Source organism: Zonotrichia leucophrys, chromosome 2 (genome assembly GCF_028769735.1).
Source record: "Zonotrichia leucophrys gambelii isolate GWCS_2022_RI chromosome 2, RI_Zleu_2.0, whole genome shotgun sequence".
NCBI classification, from domain to species: Eukaryota; Metazoa; Chordata; class Aves; order Passeriformes; family Passerellidae; genus Zonotrichia; species Zonotrichia leucophrys.
Genome location: NC_088171.1, coordinates 22,838,766 through 22,863,639, shown reverse-complemented (window position 1 = coordinate 22,863,639; position 24,874 = coordinate 22,838,766). Strand labels below are relative to the sequence as shown.

Below are 24,874 nucleotides of genomic sequence, written 5' to 3'. Positions count from 1 at the left end.
GCAGCCTCTGGGCATGGGGTGAGAGCTGCGCTTTTTTAAAGGTAACTCTGTGTAACAGAAAAGCCTTTCCTGCCCCCCAAAACCCAAAGAACTCAGGCAAGCACCAATTGCAACGGAGCAGCTGCTTGACAGCTTTATTTGAAAACAGCTTAGAGAAGTACATGAAAAATACTGTATTCAGCTGAAGCTGCAGGGAACAACGGAAGAAAAATAATTAGCCAAGTCAGAAATTGGCTAAGGCACTGGGTCTTCTGAGCCTTCTATTTCCTTCAAAATACAAAGGGATCTTTAAATACTGAGTAGCAAACGAGACTTTGTTTATATCTTATCTTAAAAAGCCACAGGAAGAACAGTGTACCCTAATAACATCCTTGGCTTAGAAATTATTCAGAAGCAAGGGGGCCATCTGCTGAATTCCCAGTACCATTTTCTGCTGCATCCTGGAAGTTCCTTTAAAAGTTTTGCAGGCAAGTCCTTTTCAGTGCCAGCTTTGCCACGCTTGTGAAGCACGGCAGTAAAAGTGTGACAGCATTATCTATCCTGACTTCAAAAAGTAAAACCAGTACACTGATCAGTGTAATCTATTCAGGACTCAAATATGCTATCATCACTCTGAAGTGTAAGCAATATCTCTGTATCATAATGAATTTCCTTAAACAGGAATTTTCAGAGACAGAAAATTTGCTCATAATATGCTCCTGAATATAACTTTTCACATAAAATATAAAAACTTAAAGCACAGAATCAGCTGTGCTTTAAAATGAGCAGCTTCTTTCATTGGCTTACTGTCCATTATCCTTAGTAATGTTGGCCTCATGTTCAAACTCAGCATTTCCTTCCCCATGTAACTCCATCAGACTCCACTGATAAAGGATTTACTGGTGACTGCTTCTAATTCCATTCTTTCTGAATTCATCACTACAAACTTCATGATATTCACAGCTAGTCCCTTCTCCAATATGTAAAAGTGGGCAAAGGCAAGGGTAAATTTTTAAAGGATTTGATGACAACATCACAACAAATTGATTACATACCCAAAGTGTGTTATCCTTGTAGTTCTATATATCTTGTTCTCATTCAAACTGCTACAGCTAAAGGTCTCTCTGCTTACCAGGAAGAAGGACCAGAATTGTTTCTGGTACAATAATAGCAAAGTATGCTAAATAAATACTACATAAACACCAAGACTGAAAAAATCCTTGTTCATAAAACCATGAAATTTGATAAAGGTATTTAAAATATTCACCACTGTTCTCATTTCTTAAAGCATAGCCTTAAGTCTACTGACATTTCATGGTCTGTTAATACAGAACACTTTAAATAGAGAAAGGTACATATTATCCATTAAAGGCTACACAGACTCATGCATAAGATCACTCATAGTGTACAAACAGAAGACTGTTTAATGCTACAAATGATAAAATCAAATCTTCAAGGCTGCTTCCAATTCAACATTTTAAAAATGACTGCACAACATAACTTGTATCTTTCAAAGTTATAATCAGGAGGGATTGAATAAAAGCACAGCACATGGAATACAAATAAATGCCACTTGCCTAAGACTTCCTTCTTAAGGAAGAGGTCCCAAGTTTAACTCAATAGTTGGAGAGTTTGTTTGCATTTGTTTGCATTGGGGCATTTTTACATGGTTAAAACAATTTTACTACCTCAGTCAATACTAAATCTCAATATGTATTACTCCCACACCCATAATGAAAAATGTATCCAGGTGGTGTTTTTTGCTATCCACTGTTACCAACTTTATGCACACTGATAAGGGAGAGGGATATGGTCCGGAAAGGTATAAATTTGTAGGCACATGCAGATTACTCACTGCTTTGCCAGTATTTAATAGCAAAATATTACCCTCTGTGAAACTGAGCATCCTTTATTTATCTCCTAAAATCTGAACTTCTGTATCAAAATATGAAAATAGCCTATATAAACCAATACTAATTTCAAAATATCAAACACATGAAAAAGTTACAGAGCTACAATTACCCAGAATTAATAAAACTTTATCATGCACTCATGAGCTGTCCAACACTCCCTCTCCAAAGGGCTTAGCCTATGACCTCAAAAGCCTGACTAGCTTCAAAGAGTTGCCCCCAAAAAAAAGCAGAAGAAAACAAAGAAAAAATTAAAAAAAATATATGTAAAGAAATAAATTATTCCCTCAAGAATTCAGAATGAAAGCTAAAGATTGCTAAAATTCAGTCCTTTCTGTAGAAATATCCCCAAAATATATAAAACAGCAGCTCCTGGTGATAAAAATTTAGGAAACAAGATGTTCTGTCTTAGTGAAAAGTAATACAAAGTCTCCTTGCTACTTTTTTCAAACTTTGGAAAAATCACATGAAAGAGCGTTTCTATACAGTGAAAGAGACTTGGGATTAATTTTCAACTTCATAGCTTTTTCCCTTTTCTACTAAACCCTAGATGGTTGGCTTAAGACTAAGACGGTTCAATGTAAAACAAAATCCTTTAAAAAAATACACCTTTAAAGAATAAGGAACATGAATTTTCATTGGCCTTCTTCTCTGTTACTTACATATTAACAAAAATTGTTCCCACCCGGTAGCAGGACTATGACTATTTGTTAGTGGACCAGTGTTTAAAATGATGACTTGTTAGTGGAGTCAGACAAATTTATTTCATGAAGTATTTAGATGGAGAGGAGTGGTGTGCATACTCACTAGGCAGTTAAAAAGGGAAAGAAATTGGAAAGTGAAGGATTTGGAACATAATATTCAGAGGATAGTATCTTCCCAGGCTTCAGATACTACTCAACTTGAATATCAGTTGTTTGAATTCTACTAAATCAGAAGTATTTACAATCAAGCTTGTTCCCATTTTACATCTTTGAGATCTTTTTTCCATTTGACCTAATTTCAAACAGAGATCTCAGTAAATGCTGCCTGCATTTCAGGGGGCTCCACACACAGAGGTGGAAAGTGGATGAGCTCCATGGGTCAAAGACCACAAACGCAGCTCAGCCAATGACTGATCGATGATACCTGTGCTGCAGTTGTGTTACATTGCACACGACAGGCACAGCAGCACACGGGGAGAACTTGCAGGCGCTCTATCAGAGGGCTCGTGCACAACACAGAAGGGATTTTGGAAGCATAGTGAAATATGTGTCGTTTTTGTTCATTGGAAGTCAAAAAAGAGAAAGCAGACCTTAATTCCCGTAAGGTATTTAGGGTGCAGGTGTGTTGTGGGGCACAACCTGGCATTGCCGATGCTCGGGGAATCCCACCGGCGGGCTCAGGCTGTCCCTGGTACCCGCGCAGGGCAGGCTCGGCGGATGGCAGCTCCGTGCCCCTCCGTGTGTCACACACCGACACCGGGCACAGGGAGAGTTCGGTGGCGGCCACGGGGGCGGTTCCGGTGCCGCAGCCACGGCGGAGCAGAGGCAGCGGGGCATGGTCGCACCCGGGCACCTGCGCGCTGCCCCCGGCACCGCTGCCCCGGCAGCACAGGACTCCCGCTCGCCTACGAAACGCCTTGAGCGACTCACGGACACCGTCTAGGGTAGCTCGACGGGTCTGCAGTCTCCGCAGGACCGCCCTAAACTTCCCGCGTGTCCTACCTAGACGTCGGTCTAGACAGGTAGTTCACAACGCGCCTTAGACAAACTCGCGAGTGCATTTTTTGGCACACGAACCCACGAGAACGATCGCTTCCCTCCTCCGCCGCGACACCTGGAGCCGACACGGCGCCTTCCCCTGTACCCGCCTCCAACTTCTCACCAAAGCGTCAGAAATTGACCTCTCCCTGGGTACGAGCCCGAGACGGGGATAACCCCACGGATAACCCCAGCGAAGCCGTACCCCCCCCCGCCCCACTGCCGAGAGCCAGCACCGCCCCCAGCCCCGTCCCCGCGGCCACTCGCAGGCGGCCGCCGACGGAGAAACTTTTCCGAGGCGCCCGGCGAGGCAGCGCCCACACCGGGGCCCCGCAGAGCGGCACCGAGCCGGCGCCCACGCCCCGCGTCCCCCGCAGCCGCGCCGGCCGCCCCCAGCGTGGGCATCCGCCCGCACCGCTCCTACCGTGCGGGGGGCAAGTGAGGGAGGGGGCGAGGAGGTGGCAGTTACCGGCGAGCGAGCGCTCTTCTTGCAGAGCGGTCCCCTGAAGACGCCTTTGATGCCGCGGTAGTGCCCGTTGCTGAGGTGCCGGGAGCTGATGACCAGGTAGCACGCCATGCGGGCCCCCCGGGCGGGCGGGCGCGGGGCGGGAGCGCAGCCCGGCTCCTCCGCGGCGGCGGTGCGACCTCCGCCGGAGCAGAAGCCCGCATGAAGGAGCGGGCGGAACCGCAGCAGCGATCTCCCCGCTCCCGTCTCATCCAGCGCCCGGGTGAGCGCTGCCAGCAGCAGGACGCACTGAAGGCGGCGGCAGCCGGACCACATCTGAGAGAGCGCGGAGGCCAGTCCGCATGCTGCTCCGCGGGTGGGAGACGGGCCGGCGAGAAGAAGGGCAGAGCGCAACTTGCACAGTCCGCCGCCGCTACGGCCCTTCCTCCTCTCCCTCCTCCCGCTCTCGCTCAGACCAGGCCACCCGCAGCCGACATCCGGAGGGGAGTTTCTCGGCGGCAGCTGGAGCGGCGGCTGCTCCCCATGGCTGTCCCCAGCGCCGGGCTGGGCGGTGATGCAGCCGGCACGGTCCCCGCCGCTCCCGCACGGCCGCCGCAGTCGGCGCTGCGCCTCGCCTCACCTCCGCCGGCGGGGGGGGGAGGCGGTGCGAGGGGGGCGGAGGAGGGGTAGGGCCGGAGCGGGGGCGGCCCCGGCTGGGAGGACATTGCCCCTCGCCGCCTCGGGGCGGGAGCACCGCCGGCAACCCCGGGCCGAGCGGCCGGCAACGCGGGGAAAGGCGGGGAGTGCTCTGACCGCCCTCCTTCTCTTCGCCCAACTTTCCCGTCCTCGATGTCGGCAGGTAACGTCCCTTCCCCGCCCGCCTCCGGCTGCGCTTCCACCTGTCCCCGGCATCCCTTGACCCTCCTTCCCCTCCGCTGTCCCGTGGGCTGTCCCGGGCAGGGGACGCGCACGCCGCGGGCACTCGGCATCCATCGCGGGCTGGCCCCGGACTGCGGCGGGGCTGAGCGCCTGTCTGGACCCGGCTCCATCGTCCCCCTCAAAGCGCGTGAATTTCGGTGCGCGGCGGCATTTACCACCTCAGTGATTTACAGAATCGCAGGTATTAAAATCTTCGCCCAGTAAATAGCTGGGACAGGTTGTTCCTCTCCCCTTCTGCAAGACGGAGGTGCGAGGTGCCTCGGACCCACTTGAGCAGACTCAGTTTCTTCTCATCGGGTCACAAGTATCATGTCTGCTCTGCTGCTTGCTAAGTCGATAAAATAAATCAATAAATCACACAGCCTTAGTAGTCACCAGCAGATCATCCATTTCTTCGAAGTAGATTGTTTTAAACTGTAGATAAGAATTCTTTCAGTTTTTTCACCTAATCTCCTAAAACCATATGCTTTCAGTTATTTAATGAATGAAACTGATATGCCACAATCATTCTAATTTTAGATTCTCAAGACCTTTATTCTATGAACTTAATGGAAATAAAAGGGAAATCTCACACAATCCACCAAACTGATAAAGAGATCATGACAAATCAAATGGTTTTTTTTGACTGTTTCTGTAACTTGGTGTTGTATACTCCTAGTATGGAGCATTGTATAGTGTTTCACATAACCATATAGTTTTACTACATGTGTGTATATGTACGTATATACAAATTGTCAAATATATTATGTATTTTATTAATAAATATATTAACACTGTTATAAATAAAACATAATAATTCTGAATTTTGAATTTTGGAAGTAATATATTAAGAACGTCCATATGTTAACCATCTTACAGTGTTTTGCAATGTAAAAAACTTTTAGACGGGGGTCAAATTAAGCTGGTAAAATTTAGGTGTGAAATAAATGAAAGGACTTGGCTCTTTGCATTATGTATGGTTGAGCTGTGAGACTGCTGTCAATGGGTGTTGTGGATCATAGATTAAACAGTCCCATGAATCAGTACAGATCAGGCTTTGAAGCCTGGTTATAATACAATGCCTGTAAAAGACCTCTGAAGAACTTTTCTGAAGGAAGAAATTTCATTGTAGAGTTTGAGAAATTGTGATACTGTACTGATTAAAAAAAAGTCGTCCACTGTTAATTTGGTGGTGAAAAGGAGCTTTTATGATTTCCTCCTACAAGTCACAGAAGTCACAGCTATGTGAGTAACTTGAAATTTATTCTTGTTAGCATATATATTTTCAGTTCTTCCTGAAATAATTCCTCTGCAAGCCTGTTAAAGATAAAAGTATTATCTTCACTTTGAATTTTGGTCTGCAGCTTAACTTTCTGACTCTGTACTGAATATGTATCTGGAAGTAAAGACAAGCACCTTTTCTCTTTGGCAATGAAATGAACTTCCAGAAACTTTGCTTTTCTATGATGCGGCTGTTGTTTCCTAGAATAGAAACAGAATGAGAATTTACATCTCATCTCAACCACTTGCACAGAGGTCTCTGTTCCTTTTCTGTTGAGAAGAGACATGAGAAGCCCTTTGCTCCATGAGGCTGCTGATGCTCTGTTAAAGGTGAGGCAGAGGGTGCGAAGGACCCAGGCCATGTGCAGAGGCTGGAGGTGCATGATGCTGTGTTGCAGCCATGTGGTCAGACTGGCCATGTCACCTGCAGAGGAGGTTCAGCATAAGCTGAAATGGTGCAATGGCTTTGCTGTAGATTTAAAGGACACTACTTTCCTCTTTAAACTTACAGAGTCTTCCCCAGCTCATTTACTAGTATTGTGCGGAACAGAATTTATTTTCCCCTGAGTAGGCTGCACCGTATTCATTTTATCCTGCTGAGGAGGATGATGTGCTCAATTGACCCTGCTGTGAAAAGTAGAAGTCATTTTGGGCTCCCTTCACTTTGCAAACTCAGGGGAATAGTTACTATGACCACTAATCTAATTTATAAATAATCTGTAGGATGCAAGCCTGAGAAAATGAGATTAAGTTTTGTCAAATTGAACAGTTAGTTATTAATTATGTCACTCCTTGAACATTCCCCAAAGTCTCTGGAGATGCAGCACCTTCTTGTCTTTCATCACAGGTCATGTAGAAATATGAGCCTTAACTATTAGTACTTTCATCTGGGTCCAATCCTTCACTGCCTTAGATCCCATAAAGTAATTTTCAGCTGAGCACAGAGGATGTAAAATACTACCTTTCAGAACATTATGCTTTCTTTGCAGAAGTGCAAGTGACTTTTCAAGATGCAAGCAAGTAAGAGAAGCAGGCCAGCTGTCACTAAGAGATGACGATTAGAATAATGGAAGGTTCTCCAGTTCATCTATCCTCTCAGTTTACCAACTTTTTTTATTATTAATAAAGATTACTTAGCATTTATTTTCCCCCCACAAAAAATAAGCATTTTCTAATTACTCTTTGTAGGGATTGCCCTTATTGCACAATGCGGTGTCTAAATTAAATATCCATTCTAGATATGAGGATTCTAGTTCTGATATAAATGTTCTCTGACCATCAGAACTATATTAATGCAGTCATATTCATTTTAATGGTTGAAATAATTCATATGTTTCTTTGCAGCATTAGACAGTACTGTATAGACATACCCATTAAACCTTGTCTGCCTTGTGAATTTTATTTAAATTGTAATTCAAGTATTGCTCCTGATCAGAGTTCCACCTGCACACATAGTCCATTAAACTGATATTCTCTGCTGTATAGATAAAAACTACAGTTAGCAGGATTTGCCAGCTTCTAACCTAAGCATTCCTCACTGTGGGTACAGGCTAGATGTGCTTAAAGGCCTGAGTTCCAAAATGTTTTCCACAATCCCTCTGGTGTGCCTAGAAAGAAAAAAGACAACCTTCCCCATGCCTCCAGATATTAGAAAATTCAGAGTGCAAAGCATCTTCTGGCGCTACACCTCTAGAAATTTTACTTTCACAAGCAAACAAGGACAGAAGGTGTGTAGACACACAGCTTGAGCACTGTTTCACAGTCTGATTATTCTCACTTAAGTTAACACGTTTTCCAATGTAGAAGAACCCAAATTAACCCTGCAGTAAAAACATACTCTAATACGGATGTGATTTTTACAGGTCTTCCCCGCAGTAGAGGGGGGAGGGAAGGAAGAGGGGGAAATCAACATCTTGGCAAGACAATTCAGGTGTGAAAACACACAATCAGGTTCCTGAGGTGTAACAGAAAGGTCTTAGTAATGTTACAGTTTTGGACATAAAGGAGATTTTAAAGCTGTCAATTAAGTTCTGGAAATATATGTGCAGATCTTTGGATTATAATGGCCTAAACTAAATTTCCCTTCACTCTGTTTCCCTAAACCATGCATCCAGCCTCTCACTCCTCTCCATTCTAGTGATCCATAGCTACAGCTAATTCCTCTGGGTTCACATGAAAAGTGACATCCTGCCCCACTGAAACCAGTGACACTTTTTGAGGTTGACAGAATCAGAGTTTCCTCAGAGACATTCAACTGTTAAGCATGTTGATGTATAGTAAAAAACCTTAAATGTATGATTACATTAGTTGTCCTGTTATTCTACTTAAATAAATCATCTAATATCCCAAAAGAGTCGTAATTATTTGAAAGTGAGAACCATAAATTAGAAATAGTCAACATTTCTGTGGCTCACATTAATAAATTTTAGTCTGAACGTTTAATTTATTTTTCTTAGTGAACTGTATTTTGGGGAACATTTTATGAAGTTTCATTCTGGTGAATGTAAAAAATACAAGGTAAGCTGGTCTACACGAAGCTTTTTTTTGTTTTCAGTGAAATGGCAGCTTCAAACCTCTGTTCTTTTTTTCCCCAAAATTCTAAAATACAGCAATTATATTTTTTCCTGAAATAAGTAATAGAAAAATCTTCTTTTATCTGTCTTTATTCCATTAATTCATTTAGGGTATTTTAGTCCTTCCTTATTTTATTCCATTTGAAGCAATCATAACACTGCTTATCCAAAAATCTTTAATCCCAGGATGAATATTTTAACCTAAACAGTTACATTTGTCTTTCAAATCACTTATGTGAGCAGCTTTCTGTTACACAGAAAGTTGAATCTGTCAAAGTTTATATACTTAAAGCATTGATGTTTAAGTTATTCTGCTCTCCAGTCTGTGCAGAATCAATGGACACCTTTGGGTGGAGGTTTTTGGAAGACCTTAAGTGCTGAGCAGTCACTTTATAGTCTACAGCTTGCTATTAATTCTGCAGCCAGCAAATACAGCATGGTGGTCAAACCAAAGTGTGTGTGTCTACATCAGTGAGGAGCAGTAAATCATGCCCTACTTTCCCTACAGGCCCATGCACCACTGGTTTTAAGAAAGTCATATAGTTGAACAAGAATCTCATTCTCACTCATGATTCATCCCTTCTCTAACTTTACTTAGATACACCTTTTATGTGACATTCAGCAGCCCCTCTGTATTAGTTTCTCTATCACTAAAAAAACAATATAATGTTTCCTATGGAGATATTGTGAGAATTACTCAATACTGTTACTACAGTCATAAAGAGGAATGCTAAGTATTACTAGTACTGGGCTATCAGGAAAACTGCTAATTTCCTAATCAGTTAAAATATGCAATAAATCTCTTCTTTTCAGAAGGTTACTGGGCATGCCATTCACTTAAATTCATAGATCAGTTATGCGAATAGGACATTACCCTGAATTAACAAAAGCTCAGTATCTGCAGAGTATCTTTCCAGAGATGTAAATACATGTTCCATTGTCTATTCAGATATAGTATCCATTAGTTTATTCTTATTGTTAGCTTTATTCTTCACCTATATTAGGATGGATATAGATGGATATAGAAAGAACAATGACAAGTAGCTATTTTATGAAAATTATATAGCAGAACACCAATTCTATTTTAGTAGCAAATCCTTTTCTTCAGGCAGATGATATATGGAAGAGATGAAGATGTAGCAGTGTGTTCATACACTTGCCAATTTATTATGTTTGCATAAATATTTAATACATCAATCTCTTTCTAAAGGAAAAATATGGTTTGCATTTCCAATCTTGTAGTTTTGTTAGATTTTCCTTCTGTTAAATCCTATCAAAACTTTAATTAAATGCTAGACATCCACAAGACAGGTGATTTACGGTTTCTGTTGCTTGTTGATGGTCATCAGACGGATCTCCTGAGGTTAGCACTGTATATGCTAGTGGCTTTAAAATCTAAAAGGTGAGTAAAGTTACTTCATTTTTGTTATTAGGGATCAGAATTTAATATTAACTGAAAAACAGATACCTTTTTTTTTTTTTTAAATCATGTAAAGTGATAGAAAATACTGACTAAACTCTCCAAAGTTACCTGTGCTGTCCACAGCCCATGAAGATGCTAGCATATACTTCAGCCATAGATACATTAGTTTCAATAACTAATATAACCACAGCTGTCAATCCCTTTTCCAACTCATTTAATTTAAGGAGAGCTCCAAGGACAACAGTAATGAAACAGCCTAGAAGCAGGAGAGGATGCTCATTGCAAAGGAATTATGAAGGCAGCTCCCATCAAGTGGTTATTTCCATTTTTCCCAGTACTGTCTGCAAAAGTATTTTATCTTACACTTCCATGAGTAACATTGTTTCATGCTTGACCTGCTGTGTAGGAATTCACACAACACCTCAGTGATATCCACAGACAATTCCAGCTGGGCAGGTTGCTATCACCCTTTTGTCTGGTGCTAACATTGCCATAAGTCACCCAGAGACTGTCAACACATATGTGTTACCTTCTAATCTGGCTGCATCTTCAGCCTTTGAAATCTATCAATTGGCATAAGATCATGTAGAGTTTACAAAGGACTCTCAAGTCACATTTTTCAAGAGGAAACTCATATTGCTTTTTACCAAGTAAAAGAAAATTACCTTTTCCTTGGGAAAATAGGATCAAGGAGGAATTGTGAGATGTCACAAAAGTTGGATGAAGATCTGGTGATCTGGTGATCACCAGTGATCTGGTGATCTGATAATAAGTAAGTGGCAAGTAACTAAAACTATCTTCTCCATGTAGAGGGCCACTTAGTATGGTAGTTCACTAAGCCATTCCAGATACAAAAAAAATAAAAGGAGAAGGCAGCACTTTTGCATAACTTCATAAAAATAAAATATATACATAAGTTCTGCTTACTAAGAAATAAATAGATATAAGTTCTGCTGAACTGCCAGCAATAAAATACATTGGGTTTTATATATATATATATTTTATATAAATTTTTATCTATATTACATGTGGATTATCTTTATAGATTTATAAATGTGTCTGGTGTCCATATATTAATGGAATAATACAGATATTTAAATGCTTCAAATGTCAACACCTATACCAAATTATTTCCCATGCTGTTTTTCTTTTTCCCCACTTCAGCAAAGTGACAATTTATTCTATTATTTTAGGGAGCTTAGTGACAGGGAAGTGATTTAGCAGTCCTCAGCAAAGCAGTACATAGCTTGAGTCTGAGCTGTTCACACCCACTGTACTACCTAAGGTATCTCAGATCTTCATGCTTCCATGGAAGTATTTATTATGCACTGCCACAAGATCACCCTGTTAGTTCTGAGCATATCCTGTCGCCAGTGTTTCATCATCTGTCCACATTAATACTTCAGCAGGCAACCTTTAAAAATGCTGTAAAAAAATGACATGAAAGGAGCAGGAGAAATTTCAAACTGACAGCATTTGTCAGCTGGAATCCTCTGGAACTCAGGAGTCAGTCCCTCATGTTGTTAGGTATCTATGAAGCAACAGTACTTTTTAAGACCAATGCCTACATACTTTCTCCTTAATATACAAATACTAAGAAATTTTTGAGTGTGCTACGGCCTATTTTTGTTCCCTAGTAAGTTTAAATATTTCAAGAATTCTGTAAAATTCATCCAAGCAGTAGCAAATTTTCTTTGTATCTTAAGGAAAATGGCTAATACTGTTGTAATCACATGAATTTTAGTGATAATTAATAACAGAGAAAGTAAATATGCAGTAAAATCAAATATGCAGTAAAATCACTCCTTTGTAAAAAGCTAGCAAAAGAATTTGTACATGTCTTTCTTCCCCCATGGTATCTCCTAAACTGTCTCAGGGGCTTGCTGGCACCTGCAGAGGTATGGATGTGATCAGATTTCTCCAAAGTATGGTATCTAGCAACTTGCTTATGGCCAAAAATGTCAGAGATTTCTATACAGAAGTAAAATAGATGTTTGTTTCGAATATAAATTCAGTCTCTATTTTTGCAGTCATTTGGTGTTCTAATTATAACAATCTAATTTGTAAACAACACATGCTGAGGTTTGGCAGTGAATTTCTGATGAAACACAGAGTACAAATTTTAATTACATACAGTTCTAATACAGTGAGCACTGCAGCATTTCTGTCATCTTTGAAATGGTAACAAAATGTAAAAAAAGTTTTTTGAAATATGAGCATGAAGGTAATGAGATCAATAAATGTCAGCTAGAAAAAATAATCACAACTCTAGAGACTCACTAACCTTTCTACAAATTCCAGAAATAATAGACTAGCCTGGATGAAGAATCTTCAACAATGGGAAACAGATACCATTATAAGGGAGAAGCGAGCCAAAGACTGCTGAATAATACCAAAGCATTGGCTTTTAAGTAAATGAGAGAAAAACAATCAATATTTTTGCTTTTCCTCCTGTGATCCTCACCAGTGCACTTTCCTTCGCACCTTCTGTTTTTGAGATTGAAATACAATACAAACACATATGTAAACGCAGAGCACAAATGTGAAATGCTGCATCAAGTGCAGTAAGTGATCGTGGTTTCCAAAGTGATGGCCTGATCCTTCTCTTGGGCAGACAGGAACATAAGAACATTCACTGACATCCACATAAATGCCAGATACTTAACACTCCAAAGATTTGGTGGTATATGGTTTCTAGATATAATTTATGCAAACCCAGAGCCTAAGCATGAATTAATTCAAGACAAGGAAATTTGTGTGCTACGTTTTAATGCCCCTTGGTAGAATCTAACTTCTGTAAGAGAAAACATATTTCATATGTGAAAGATTAAGTAATATTTGAAAGGATAATGTTGGTATTTTTAATTTTTTAAAATTAAAATTCAAGAGAAATCGAACCTGAGGTGAAAATGAAAGAGAATAAAATACTTTGTCAAATCCATGATGGGGATTTTTTTTTTGAATGACGCATACAATTTTCCTGAAAACATATAAACATTTTGTGAAGCATATGCAGAATGTACTAAGGATTTATGCATATGAAAACTTATTTTAGGTAAATTGACTTTTAAAAAAGGGGTGTAGAGATAACATGGAAACCAACTCTTATTTTACCATGATTTTTTTCCCCCAGGCATTGACTAAACATTTTTGGATGTGGATATCAAAAATGCTGGGCTCAGATTGGGATCCAGAGTCTACTCTGCAAATGTGTACCATTTTTTAAATTATGATTTTCAAATGGTAACACTGGTGTAAAACCAGCTGGAGATATTAGCAGTTTACATTTCATCATTCAGGTGCTAATCTGAAGTAATGAATGCAAAAGGGCTCCGTGTAAACATACAAAGTATAGCAAAGTCACCATTAACTTTCATGATGAAATTTCTACTTTCTATCATTCTGTATGTCCTGTTAAAATTAAAGGAACTGAAGAACCAAAGTGTTTGAAATTCTGTCTCATTACACACACACACACATTTTCTTCTTTGTTGTGTTTCAAACTGCTCTTTCGAATATGATTGCTCATTTCTGTGTGTGTGAATATAACCTTTTTTACATGTAAAATTTTACATATATTCAGATGTATATAGTATTTTACATATTTAAATGTGTTTATGTAACACTTTGCAGGACTGGAGTTCTTGGCGGTAAATAGCTCTGCTGCTAATGTGTAAGCCAATATAAAGTAGCAGATACCTCTGATGACAGCCTGTTTTGTTTTTTTTCTTTCTCAATGCAGACCTAAAGAAATGTGTATTATGAAAGTTGGTAGTTGAGGGCCACTCCAGGAGCACAAACTGGATTTCAAGTCAGTTTTGTAGAACAGAACTTAATTTTAGTGTGCTGCAGCACTAGCAATGTGGAAATGCAGGGAGGGAAGGGTGGAAGTTTCCCTGCTCCAACCACCCATGGCTGGGGGAGCAGCTGTGGGTGTCCCCCTCATGAGTGAAGTTGATGCTATGATGAGAGACCATGCATGTGTTTAATGGCAAAGGAACAGATCAAAGCCAACAGCAGGTGCTGGAAACAGGTTGAATCCAGGTAAGGAAGATGGTTTCAGCCTTCAGAAAAACAGGAAAAACAGGCAGGTTATGTTATGTTTCAATTCCATCACCCTACAAAGCCAAAATTCACATAGGAGCTGTGTACAGGGAGGCCATGGTATGCAGCTGTGAGTAAGAAGCTATGTTTCACCATAAAAATCTTTTCAGCCTGTGATTTGAAATGAAATGACTTTCAGTCAAACCAATTTTTGCCTTTAAAGGCTTTGCTGTAGCACACCCTTCCCCTGCTCAGAGCAAGCTAAAGTAAAGCAAACTGCAGAGAGCTGCAGAAGTATCCTGCAGGTGACAGGGCAGCAGAATGGCAGGTGAAACTCTATGTCATATACACAAAGGGGAAAATAAAGTACACACCCAAGATGTTGGTTGATCACCTATTGACACACCTGGAAGAAACGTTAAAGTTCCTGGATAGGGCTATACAAAAATGCCAGCTCATTGCACAGGAAGTCAAAAATGCCAGTCTGATATTAGAAACTGCAAGGAAAGCATTAAAGAATAAAACAGAAAACATTTCAGTGCATTCTGCTCTAAAAGCAAAGAGGAACTAGACTGGGACTGGAGAAGCACAAATGGTGCATGAGCTGAAATGTGGACTAATTTTTCCAATTTCTCAGTACAAAGAAGTACAACAAAAACATTTTGAGGAAGCAAGCTTAAATTAAACAATTAGAAAATTTCTTTGCACAATCCATCATCATCCACCCTTATGAATTATTGAAGTATGTCAGCAAAAAATATAAATTAAGTCAGTTCTTTTCCTGCTATTGAAGAGAAAAGGCTGAAATGCACATATCAAATTAAGAGGTTACAAAACTACTGATTTGCTAGAGACAGTATCTCATAGAAGAGCACAGATAATTTTAAATTTTCTTGGTTTATGGTAGTATTCTCTGATGACCATTGCCAGAGATAAAATATTGGACATCCCAGAAAAGAAGTTTTTATATTCTTAAATTAATATGCAGTTATAATTTTTGGTCCAAATTATGTGCTACTCCTTCTGTGAATACTGGTTAGAATTACCATTTAAGTGGCTTTGACAGACTGAAAACAGAGTCTGACAGAAATCCTATGAAGCTCACCAGTGACAAAAGCAGCCAGTACACAGCAATCCCATCCAACCACACAGACTGGAAACTAAAAGGCTGAAAAAGAGCTCTGCAGAAAAATACCTGGAGGTCCTAGGGAGGAAAGTTGAATGGAGTCAGCAGGGTGTCCCTGTGGCAATGAAGAGTACCAGCATATTCCTCTCCAAGCAGGATTGTGGGCAACAGGTCAATGGATGTGATTAATTCCATCTACTCTTCTCTTGTGAGACCACACTATGCCTAGTTCTGAGCTTCCCAAAATGAGCAAGAATTTTCATCCTGGGGTAAATCCAAGGCAGTGATGGCACTGTAGCAGAATGAGAGGGTGAGGGCACTGGATATGGTGACACTAATGGTCTGGAGCTGTCAGGGCACTGCTGGGACAGCTCGGTATGAAGCAAGAGGAATTTCATTTTTGGCATCCAGCTGACTTGCCTGCTAAATGTCTCACTTCTGCATTCACAGCACACAGTATCTTAGTGATAGAAAGACAGAAAAACCAATGTAAACAAAAGAGAAAGTAGACTTTCATCTGATAGCCCAGTGCAGGTATTTGAACTGTGTTCAGTGGCTTTCAAAAGTGCAGACAGGACCAGTGATAAGTGAGGTTTTGGACAGTTGTAAAGTATCTGTTCTTGAACTTGAAAATAATTTCTCTTTTCAGATTAGATTTTTCCAAATTACAAAATTTAACTTTAAACCTAAAATACAGACACTACACACACATCCTCATTCACACTCATAGTCAACTACAGCAGTGGAAAACTGCTTTGATATTGCACCTTCAGGAAACAAATCTTTTACAATTGCATCAGAATTATGGTAATTGGAAGTTTCCTCTGTATCAGGTATTCATAGAATTTAAATTCCTCAATGCCTAATTACAGCTACTCATTGAAAGCATTAGTTCTCCCTTCACATAGGGACAGTACCTCCCTCATTCCTTAGAGAGGACAATTTCCCTTGCTATTTCCTGTAAGAAAAAGGGTTTCTGTATGGACAGGGAGGACTGTCTCACATGGCATGCCACATGGAGGTAAAGAGAAACCACACTGAACTCCCTGAAGGACCTGCAGCCATGATCCAATCTGGATAGATCTATATTGCCATAGTGTTCTCAGAGGTACTTTATTGCAGATAGCATTAGAGAAGATCTGTTTCTCCAGTTTACCACAAGATGGAGGTGCTGCCACTCAGAATCACTCATTAAGGAATCAAGAAAATGGTGGGTATTGTTCAACAGGCACTGTAAAATTTTATGGATGTATTTAAGAAAGTAATAAAAAATAATAGTACGCAACTGTGACATATTATATTATTAAATTATTTGAAGCCAACTGTGTAATGACATAGCCAACTGTCTTTGAACCAGTTTTATTTCAAAATGCTGCAGCTTCACATTTGCATTTGAATTACCTAAAGCTGCAGATACTGTTTTGAATCACATTATCTGTTGGAAGTGGAGATGTCTGATAATTTTCTACAAAAGCATACAAAGTGATGGCTGTCACAGTCAGATGAGTGCCACCTTCTTGGATATAATATCCTGATATGATCTTTCCCTATATTAAACCTTCTGGAACTTATTGCCAACAAAAATAAAGTATATTATTTTATAATATACTTTTTATAAACAAATACAGGTTCGGTTTTTCTCGGAGGTATTCACCCTGACCCCCATCAGAAAACACAGGAGGATATTTGCCACCAAAAGGCTTTAAAGTTGCTTATTAAGCCATGTTTATAGTATTGTTCACTTTTTTTGATGCTGAAGCAGAGACAAATAAGGGAAACAAATAAAAGTCCTCATTTGGGCTTTTTGCATGAGCCTAGCAGACCATGGACATGAGCTCTTCCTCTCAGCCAAAAGCTCAAAAGCTTTATCCCTTGAGTCTCCATGGATAGGTTCTTATCCTATGCTTTCTTTTTTTATTTAAAACTTCAAAGGAAAAAGGTTAATTTTTTCTTGCAGCTTCATTTTTTTCCCCTCACATCTTTTCTACTGATTATTTTGCTGTTTTGAGGAAAATTTGAAACATAAGTGAAATAAGCGAAATTACATAAGTAAGGTCTACCTTACTTTGCAATAAGACAGGCATGGAAACAATCTTAAAGAAGAGACTATGAGGAAAGACCTCAATACTTTTGATGTTCAGCAATGCTATATTTGCATTGAACAAGTTTGATGGTACAGAGAAGTGAAAATCTCTTTAGATGTACTGTTAAAGCCATGACAAACCATGTCTAGGACCCACTCTGCAAATACTGACTTCATCTGCACATCACTCCTTTGCTGCTTGGAGCCACCATCCAGTGGCTGCATGGTTTGTGTGACCAGTTTACTTGGGTTTATTTATTTAAACAGATCCCAAGATTTGAAAACACATAGAAAGCTCCCTAAAGTAAAAGAGAAGCCAGAGGAACAGTAAGAACCGTGAGGAGGAACTGGGTCACAGTTGTAGACAGTATCTCAAGGCAGAACAACTACTGCATGTCATCACTAGTGAGGGTGAATTAAATTTGAAATTCTTAACGTACTTCTCATTGTATATGAAATAATGGATGCTATTTTTCTGTAGCAAACTAGTTTAAATAGGAAATTGACATCCTATTTCATATACCATTATGGAGCTGTTGTAGGATCCACATAATCTTTAATTTTCAATTTGTTCTTTAAAATTTGAGGTAAATTGCCAGATGTATAGCTGACAAAAGTGATATTTAAGGAATAAAAAGAAATAATAATATATCAGAGGTTTTAGTGGTAATACACACAGAATTCAAATATCAGATTTTTGGTGAGCAAGCTTTTGACTGAACTCATACCACAAATACTTTCATTTAATTTCTCCTAATTCCAAAAAGTTCCAGAAAATAAACTAAATTCAGAAAGATTAGCTGAGTTTCTAAATAAAATTCTGCATAGTTCATTGCTGTCAGAACAAAATATTACAAATTAAAATGTGTCCTGCCTGGGTATGGGGGTGGGACTAGGAATTATCCAGAGGTCACTTGCAATCCTAACTGTCCTGTGATTCTGTATTCTGATATGTTGATTAATTTTTCAGTCCACAAATACTTATAAAATAATTTATTCAAGCAGAATCTGTAATTATTAAATTTTAAAATATTTCCAAAAAATAACCAAACTGAGCCAGAGAAGGCTTCCAGTCTCTAAACTTACAAATCACAGTTAACAGCAAAATGAGCATACATTGAAAATACATTAACATTATAGTCTATGTAATGTGTAATTATAAGAGGACATTCTTCATCACAGCTGATTTTTACACACTACATTTTCAATATTGCTCCTTATTTTCAAGCAAGTAGTTGGCAGAGAACTTTTTGTGTTGTTTAGAAGAAAGCACAAAACATAGCACTGATTTTTGATGGGCAGATATTTGCTGTGGTTCCTTATCTGAAATTTCTGGAATATAAATGTATTTATAGTAGTGAAGAAGGACATGTTTTGTGTCAAAAGAAATCTGTGGCAAAGGAAAAGATGGCTCTTGTTCAGGTGCTGAATGCAGCCTCTGTGTCTCCTCAAAATTCTTCTTGGTATACATTGATGTGCTTTACCACTGAAATGTTGAAGAGGCTCATAAGTCCAGTCATGCAGCAGCAAGGCCTGAAATAAATGAACCCTATTGTGTTCTGCAATTGAGTGGTTAACAAAAATACATGTGTTTGATTACAGACATGGCAAGTAGTTCATTAATCCAGTCACTTGAGAATTATAAATTCCTAGATTTGTAAGCATGGGCACAGGTATATAGTTGAGAATAGGAGTACTATGGTTTTGATTGTTCCCATTAATTAGATACCATGTGTTCTTTACAACAAAATTTTCATTCATTCTAAATTGAGGGTTAGTTCTGAATTGAGGGTTTTATTAATTAAATTCTACTGATAAAGATAAAATGCTGTACAATTAGGGGAAGACAAGATCTTCAGATTTATTTATATCCTACCTAATGCAAATGTGAAGGTTCTTCTATTCCACATAAATATGCAATCACTTCCTTGAAACTTGCTAAGCTGTCTGCATCAGCAGTTTCTCATGAGTTATACAACTTGCTTGTCTTCAAAAAAAAAAATGCATAACCTCCCCTTCACTCTCGAAAAAACCCCACACTAATATAAATTTGCAGCTCCTGGCAGCCATAGGTGAGCATCAAACAACACAAGGTACATAATTATAGTTGTTGATGTTTGAAGAAGTCAGCTAAATCCTAATGTTCTTTCCCATTTTTATTCAGTTTTCAACAGAAATTCCTATAAACTTAATCCTAAAAGGGCTTAAGGAAGAATGAGTCAACATTGGTACGTTTTTAGGAAAGTGAAAAATACAGGGTATGATATTGAAGCAGTGGCCTTTCTATAGATTAATTTTCTTTAATCATGAATTAAACAAAATATTTAATTTCTTTGGCAAGTTGTATATTTTTAAAAATAATTTTGCCCAAAGCAAAACAAGTCTTTCATTTTGTCTTTTTCTGGTGGGGAAGGGAGGGAGCACAGTGGAATGGGAGGGGAGGTCAAATTTCAGTAACATGTATTACACATGTAAAATTTATTATTTTTTTAAATATACATAACCTTTCTGCTGAAAAAATATTTGTGATGCTCCACACAAATTTTTGTACTGTGTTGTCCAGCTAAAGTTATGTCACCAGCTGTAATCCAAAATGGAATTATAGATCCTGTAGATTTCTTTTATTGATTTCTTTTATTACTGCTACACATTTATTGTAACTTGAGACACAGTTTAAAATATCATGCCGCTAATGTTTTTCTTAGTTTTTAAAGGTCAAGAGATTTATGTCTTCATCTGGAGATAGTTTAAAAGTCTGTTCTTTACCACATCTCTAAAAGAATAGGATTTAGGTATCATCCTTTTATTCTGATGCATCTCTGAAAAAGATACAGCATCCCTCTTGCATTTTACTTAAATGGGATAAGAAATATTTGGTAGTTTTGTCTGAATTCTTTTTTGGTTACAATACAAAAACATCACTTAGAATTAATATGGGAATAGAGCCAACATGAGACCAGCTTTTTGTTTTCAGAAAATTCTGTTCATTCCTATGAAATAAATAAAAGTATCAGCGCAAAGTAAACATGGGACATAATTAAAGAATGATTTTGACTTAGTAAACTCTTTGAAAGTTTGTTACTTAGAACTCTGTGGCCAATCCAGAGACTCATATTAAAATTACTTATTGAAGGAGGGAGATGAGACCTAAAGGGCATGAGGTTATAAAGGAATAATACAGAACACATCTCAAGACCTTTTTGTCCCAGAACTACAGCTGAGAGCAGCCAGGACAGCAGCGCACAGACCTCTGGCAGTGCCCCTGTGGACACCTGGACACGTTGCACACACACTCCAAGGGAAGGTGCCAAAGGTCTCCTGAGCTCGCCTACTGCAAATGAAGGAATCTCAAGACACTCTTTGAAGACCAGTTGTTGCAAACTTATATTTAAGTTGTTGCAAACTTAAATATAATTAAATAAATATAAATATAATTAGTTTTGTCAAACTAATTTGACAAAAATATGCTACATACCATTCCAAAAACAAAGAGCATGATTGGTTTTGAGGCTTATATAACTTTAGAGTTAGTTAAAGAAATATTTCAGTGTGTATTGCTGCAGTTTTGCTTTGGCACATGCACTAAGCCTTAATGCAATTATCAAGATGATCAAAGCCCTTGTCAAGAACATGATGCCACTGTGCTAGGCAGCTCAACAGCTGTTTGATTGTGCAGGTTAGATCTCTGCTATACTCACATTGACAGTAAAGTATCATTATGTGGTGGGTACGGATTTATTTACACTCTATGATGAGCTTTACAAATTAAGTGGTTATTCGTAGTATGCATGAGTATTTTGTATTTTGAGGATTTATAAGGCCATGTGCTAATAAAAGTGAGAGCTTAGACAGTGGTGGGATTTGTTTCCTGAAATGGAAGTTCTGTTGCAGAAATAGTTCTGTCTTATTGTCTATACAAGACATCATCCTGATTTAAAATAAGGAACAGTGTCAGGAAGTCTTCTGCCTGAGGAAGTCATGCAATATTAGCGGTGCCACAGGAGGGTTTTTAATTTGTTTGTTACATCATTAGAATATGGTGGTTTCAGCTGGGGTAGAGTTAATTTTCTTCATGCTGGCTGTCATGGAGCTGTGTTTTGATTTGTGCTGAACATGGGGTTGATAACATAGAGATGTTTTGGTTGTTGAGTAGAGCTTACACAGAGCCAAGGCCTTCTCTGCTTTTCATACAGCCCCAAAGGCAATGGAGCTGGGCGTGCATGGGAGGCTGGGAGGGGACACAGCTGGGACAGGTGACACAAAGTGACCAAAGGGGTGTTCCAGAGCATGTGGCATCATGCTCAGTATATGAAGAGGGAGGGAAGAAGGAGGAATGGGAGGAGGTTTGGCATGATGGTGTTTGTCTTCCCAAGTACCTGTTACACGTGATGGGGCCGTGTTCTCCTGTGGATGGCTGAACACCTGCCTGCCCATGAGGAAAAGTTACTGAATTTCTTGGCTCATTTTGCTTGTGTGTGCAGCTCTTGCTTTCCCTATTAAACTGCCTTTATGCCAACATATTTCTCTAGCCTTTACTCTTCCAAATCTCTGCCCATTCTCACTGGTGGGGAAGTGAGCCAGTGGCTGCCGGCGCTTGGCTGCTGGCTGGGGTTAAACCACCACATCCTGTAACTGTGGTAGGACTTCAGATTGCTTTTTTCCTTTTTCCAAAGTAGAATACTTGAGTTTCTATACATATTCAAGCAGCGTTGGAAAATATACATTTTTATAAAATGAAGAAGCCTTAAAGGTAAAAAATAATTCTTAAGTCTGTTTTCTTCAATTCTGTCAGGTAAAAATTATGAATATGACTATTAATGGGATTGAAGCGGCTCTTGTATGTGCTTTGAAAAACTGGAAAATCAAGAGCAGAAGCACTGTCTGTGTGATTTCTCCTACAGAAAAGGAATTACATTAAAGAGAGAATCCCCCAAATAAAGAAACATGTAAATGGCTGGCACTGAAAAAGGACTGAATTTCCTGCTAAAAACAGTGATCAATTTAACCAAAGCCCCTGATATGTTATCCTGAAGTACTGTGTTGGGTAATCATTGGCACCTTTTGTTAGAAACATGCAGTTATTTAACCAATGCCTTATAGTAAATATAGTCAATTATGAATTTTCATTCACAGTACAGTGCCTCATGGGAAAAGCATGAGAGCTGGAAAACTGGCAAGTAAGAGGAGCAAACCACAGAGGAGCAAACCACAGTATTCTGCAGTTTTAAAATGGCAATATTGACAGAAACTGGAGAAATGCTGTTTTAACTGGAGAACAAGTAGTTTACCTAACCAGTACTTTGAAAACAGAAGAACCATGAAAATTTGAGTTTTGTGGACTGGGTAGTTGAATCTTCTGTAACCATGATAAGAAATAGTGTGCATTTGCACATATCTTGGAGAACCAGCTGTGCTTTGGAAATTATTTTTTGCCTTTCTCACTCAAATACCATCTGTATTTGCCTGTTCACTTGCATAAACAGAAATAAGATAAGAGTTTGTAGACAGTAACTACCTCTCCCCTCACATCTGGCAATTTGCAAAGGTACACATTAGACACAACCTTGAGAGAATCTATTTAAATGGTTTTTAAGGAGGTTTTTTTTCCCTTTTTCTGTTTTGAGCCTAAAGGCAAAAGGATCAGGAGAAGGAATATGGTATGTAATTACATTTAATAAAATAAGAGAATTGTTTGCCAACTGCTTGCTAACAGTTTGCTAACTGCATCAGGCTTCTTTCTGCAGCCCGGACAACAGCAAATCTAGGTTAGCTATTGTCTCCAGCCAAAAGGTATGGACAGATACAGATGGCTCCTACAGGACACTGATGGCATGCACCTGTTCCAGAAAGCTGTTCCAGGTTCTCTGGGGCGACTGGGATAAATGGAATTATTTATCCATTTGGGAAGCAGAGCCATGGCTCCATCAAAGGTGGAGAACTTGTCTCACGTGTACTCCAGCAACCTAGATGTGGAACATGAGGGTGGCTTGCAGAGAGCCCAGACCCACCAGCTAGTAGCAAAACCTGTGTGTGCTGCCAGGGTAGGGTCACTCACTGATTTCTTGGCTCCTACATAGTGGTGCATGCTATTGGTACCTGCCACAGATACATTTTAGCTGAAAAATATTTCATTTCCCATGGTAAGTTTTGGTTTTAGTCTTGGGGATATTGAGGCAAAATTAACAGCAAAATTAACAGTGAAAATCACAATTCTACCCTGACAAATAATCTTCACAAAAGGCTGGGACTGGAAATAGCATTTTGCTGAGACTATGTGTTCAAAAGCTGTTGATTTGTTAAGAATCTGGGGCAGGAGTCATTGCTAAACATTTAACTTAAGCAAGAGATTTCTTAGATTTCTTGCTTTTACCTCAGAAAGATTTCTTCTGCATCCTAGTAAATATATATTTAGCAACAGCATCTGCCACATCAAGATACATTTTTACATGTTTACAGTATTTTTAACATTGGAATTTTAATGCAATGCTGTCTGATTGCATAGTACTGCACCATACTAAAAGAAAACCAAACCAAAACAAACAGAAGACTAATTAAAAAGTATAAGCTTTCCATCCTTAGTAATTATCATATATGTCAGCAAAAAGATCACCAACCCCATAATAATTCACCCCACATTTCCCTTTTGTGACTTGGAGTGTTTGGAAAGGGATCATTCTGCAATAAATGTCAAACGCATGTTTTATCTAAATATCTCCAACATATTCTATTGACAAAATTTAGTTAGGGATAATTTATACTCTTCAGTAGCCAAAGTAATCTATGTGTTCTTTTAAATTGCCTTTGTTTCTGACATAAACTCAGTTGGCTGTGAAGCATGAAGCAGAATTTAAAGCAATATTTCATAAATGTGTTACTGCAGATTAAAGCAATCTTTAATTTACAAATGCTGTAACCAGCTCTGTATGTTTACTTTGCAGAGCTTTGAAAATTCAAGCATCTCTCATGCCTCTAACCAGAGCTTCTCAAAACCTCACAAAAAACCAGCCAGGGCCAGAAAATCTTAGTGTAGCTTCTGTAAGTGACCATTTACTGGTGTTTTTCAGCACAGCTGAATGCAATAACATGCAGCCTATGAACACAGGAAAGGGAACACAGACATCTTCTTCCCACCCTTAACTGGAAGCTGGAAACTGTCCCATGTTCCATACAGATTGACTCAAGGTAAATATGGACTGGTCCCACTATGAATCGCCAGCCCAGCCTTTCTCACTCACCCATTGAACACCCAGCTCACCCAGACTCTCACAATGGCCATGGTCTTCCCTCTGCCTTTCCTTTTGTCCTGCTCATGTCCTGTGGGAACTTTGGCAGTGAGGCCATTTTTGCTTG

The 24,874-nt window shown here is 39.4% G+C and overlaps 1 protein-coding gene across 3 annotated transcripts in view; it reads right to left on the bottom strand.

Moving 5' to 3' along the window:
- Nucleotides 1–4,485, bottom strand: part of ZNF804B (zinc finger protein 804B) — a 219,329-nt gene extending 214,844 nt beyond the window's left edge. For 2 of the 3 annotated variants that reach the window (XM_064704258.1, XM_064704259.1), the window contains exon 1: nucleotides 4,101–4,485. In XM_064704258.1, the coding sequence (XP_064560328.1) occupies nucleotides 4,101–4,412 (312 nt within the window). In that variant the 5' untranslated portion in view covers nucleotides 4,413–4,485. Of the gene's footprint in view, nucleotides 1–4,055 lie in introns of all 3 variants that reach the window. The other variant, XM_064704257.1, reaches the window with a different exon arrangement.
- Between the last annotated feature and the right edge of the window lie 20,389 nt (nucleotides 4,486–24,874).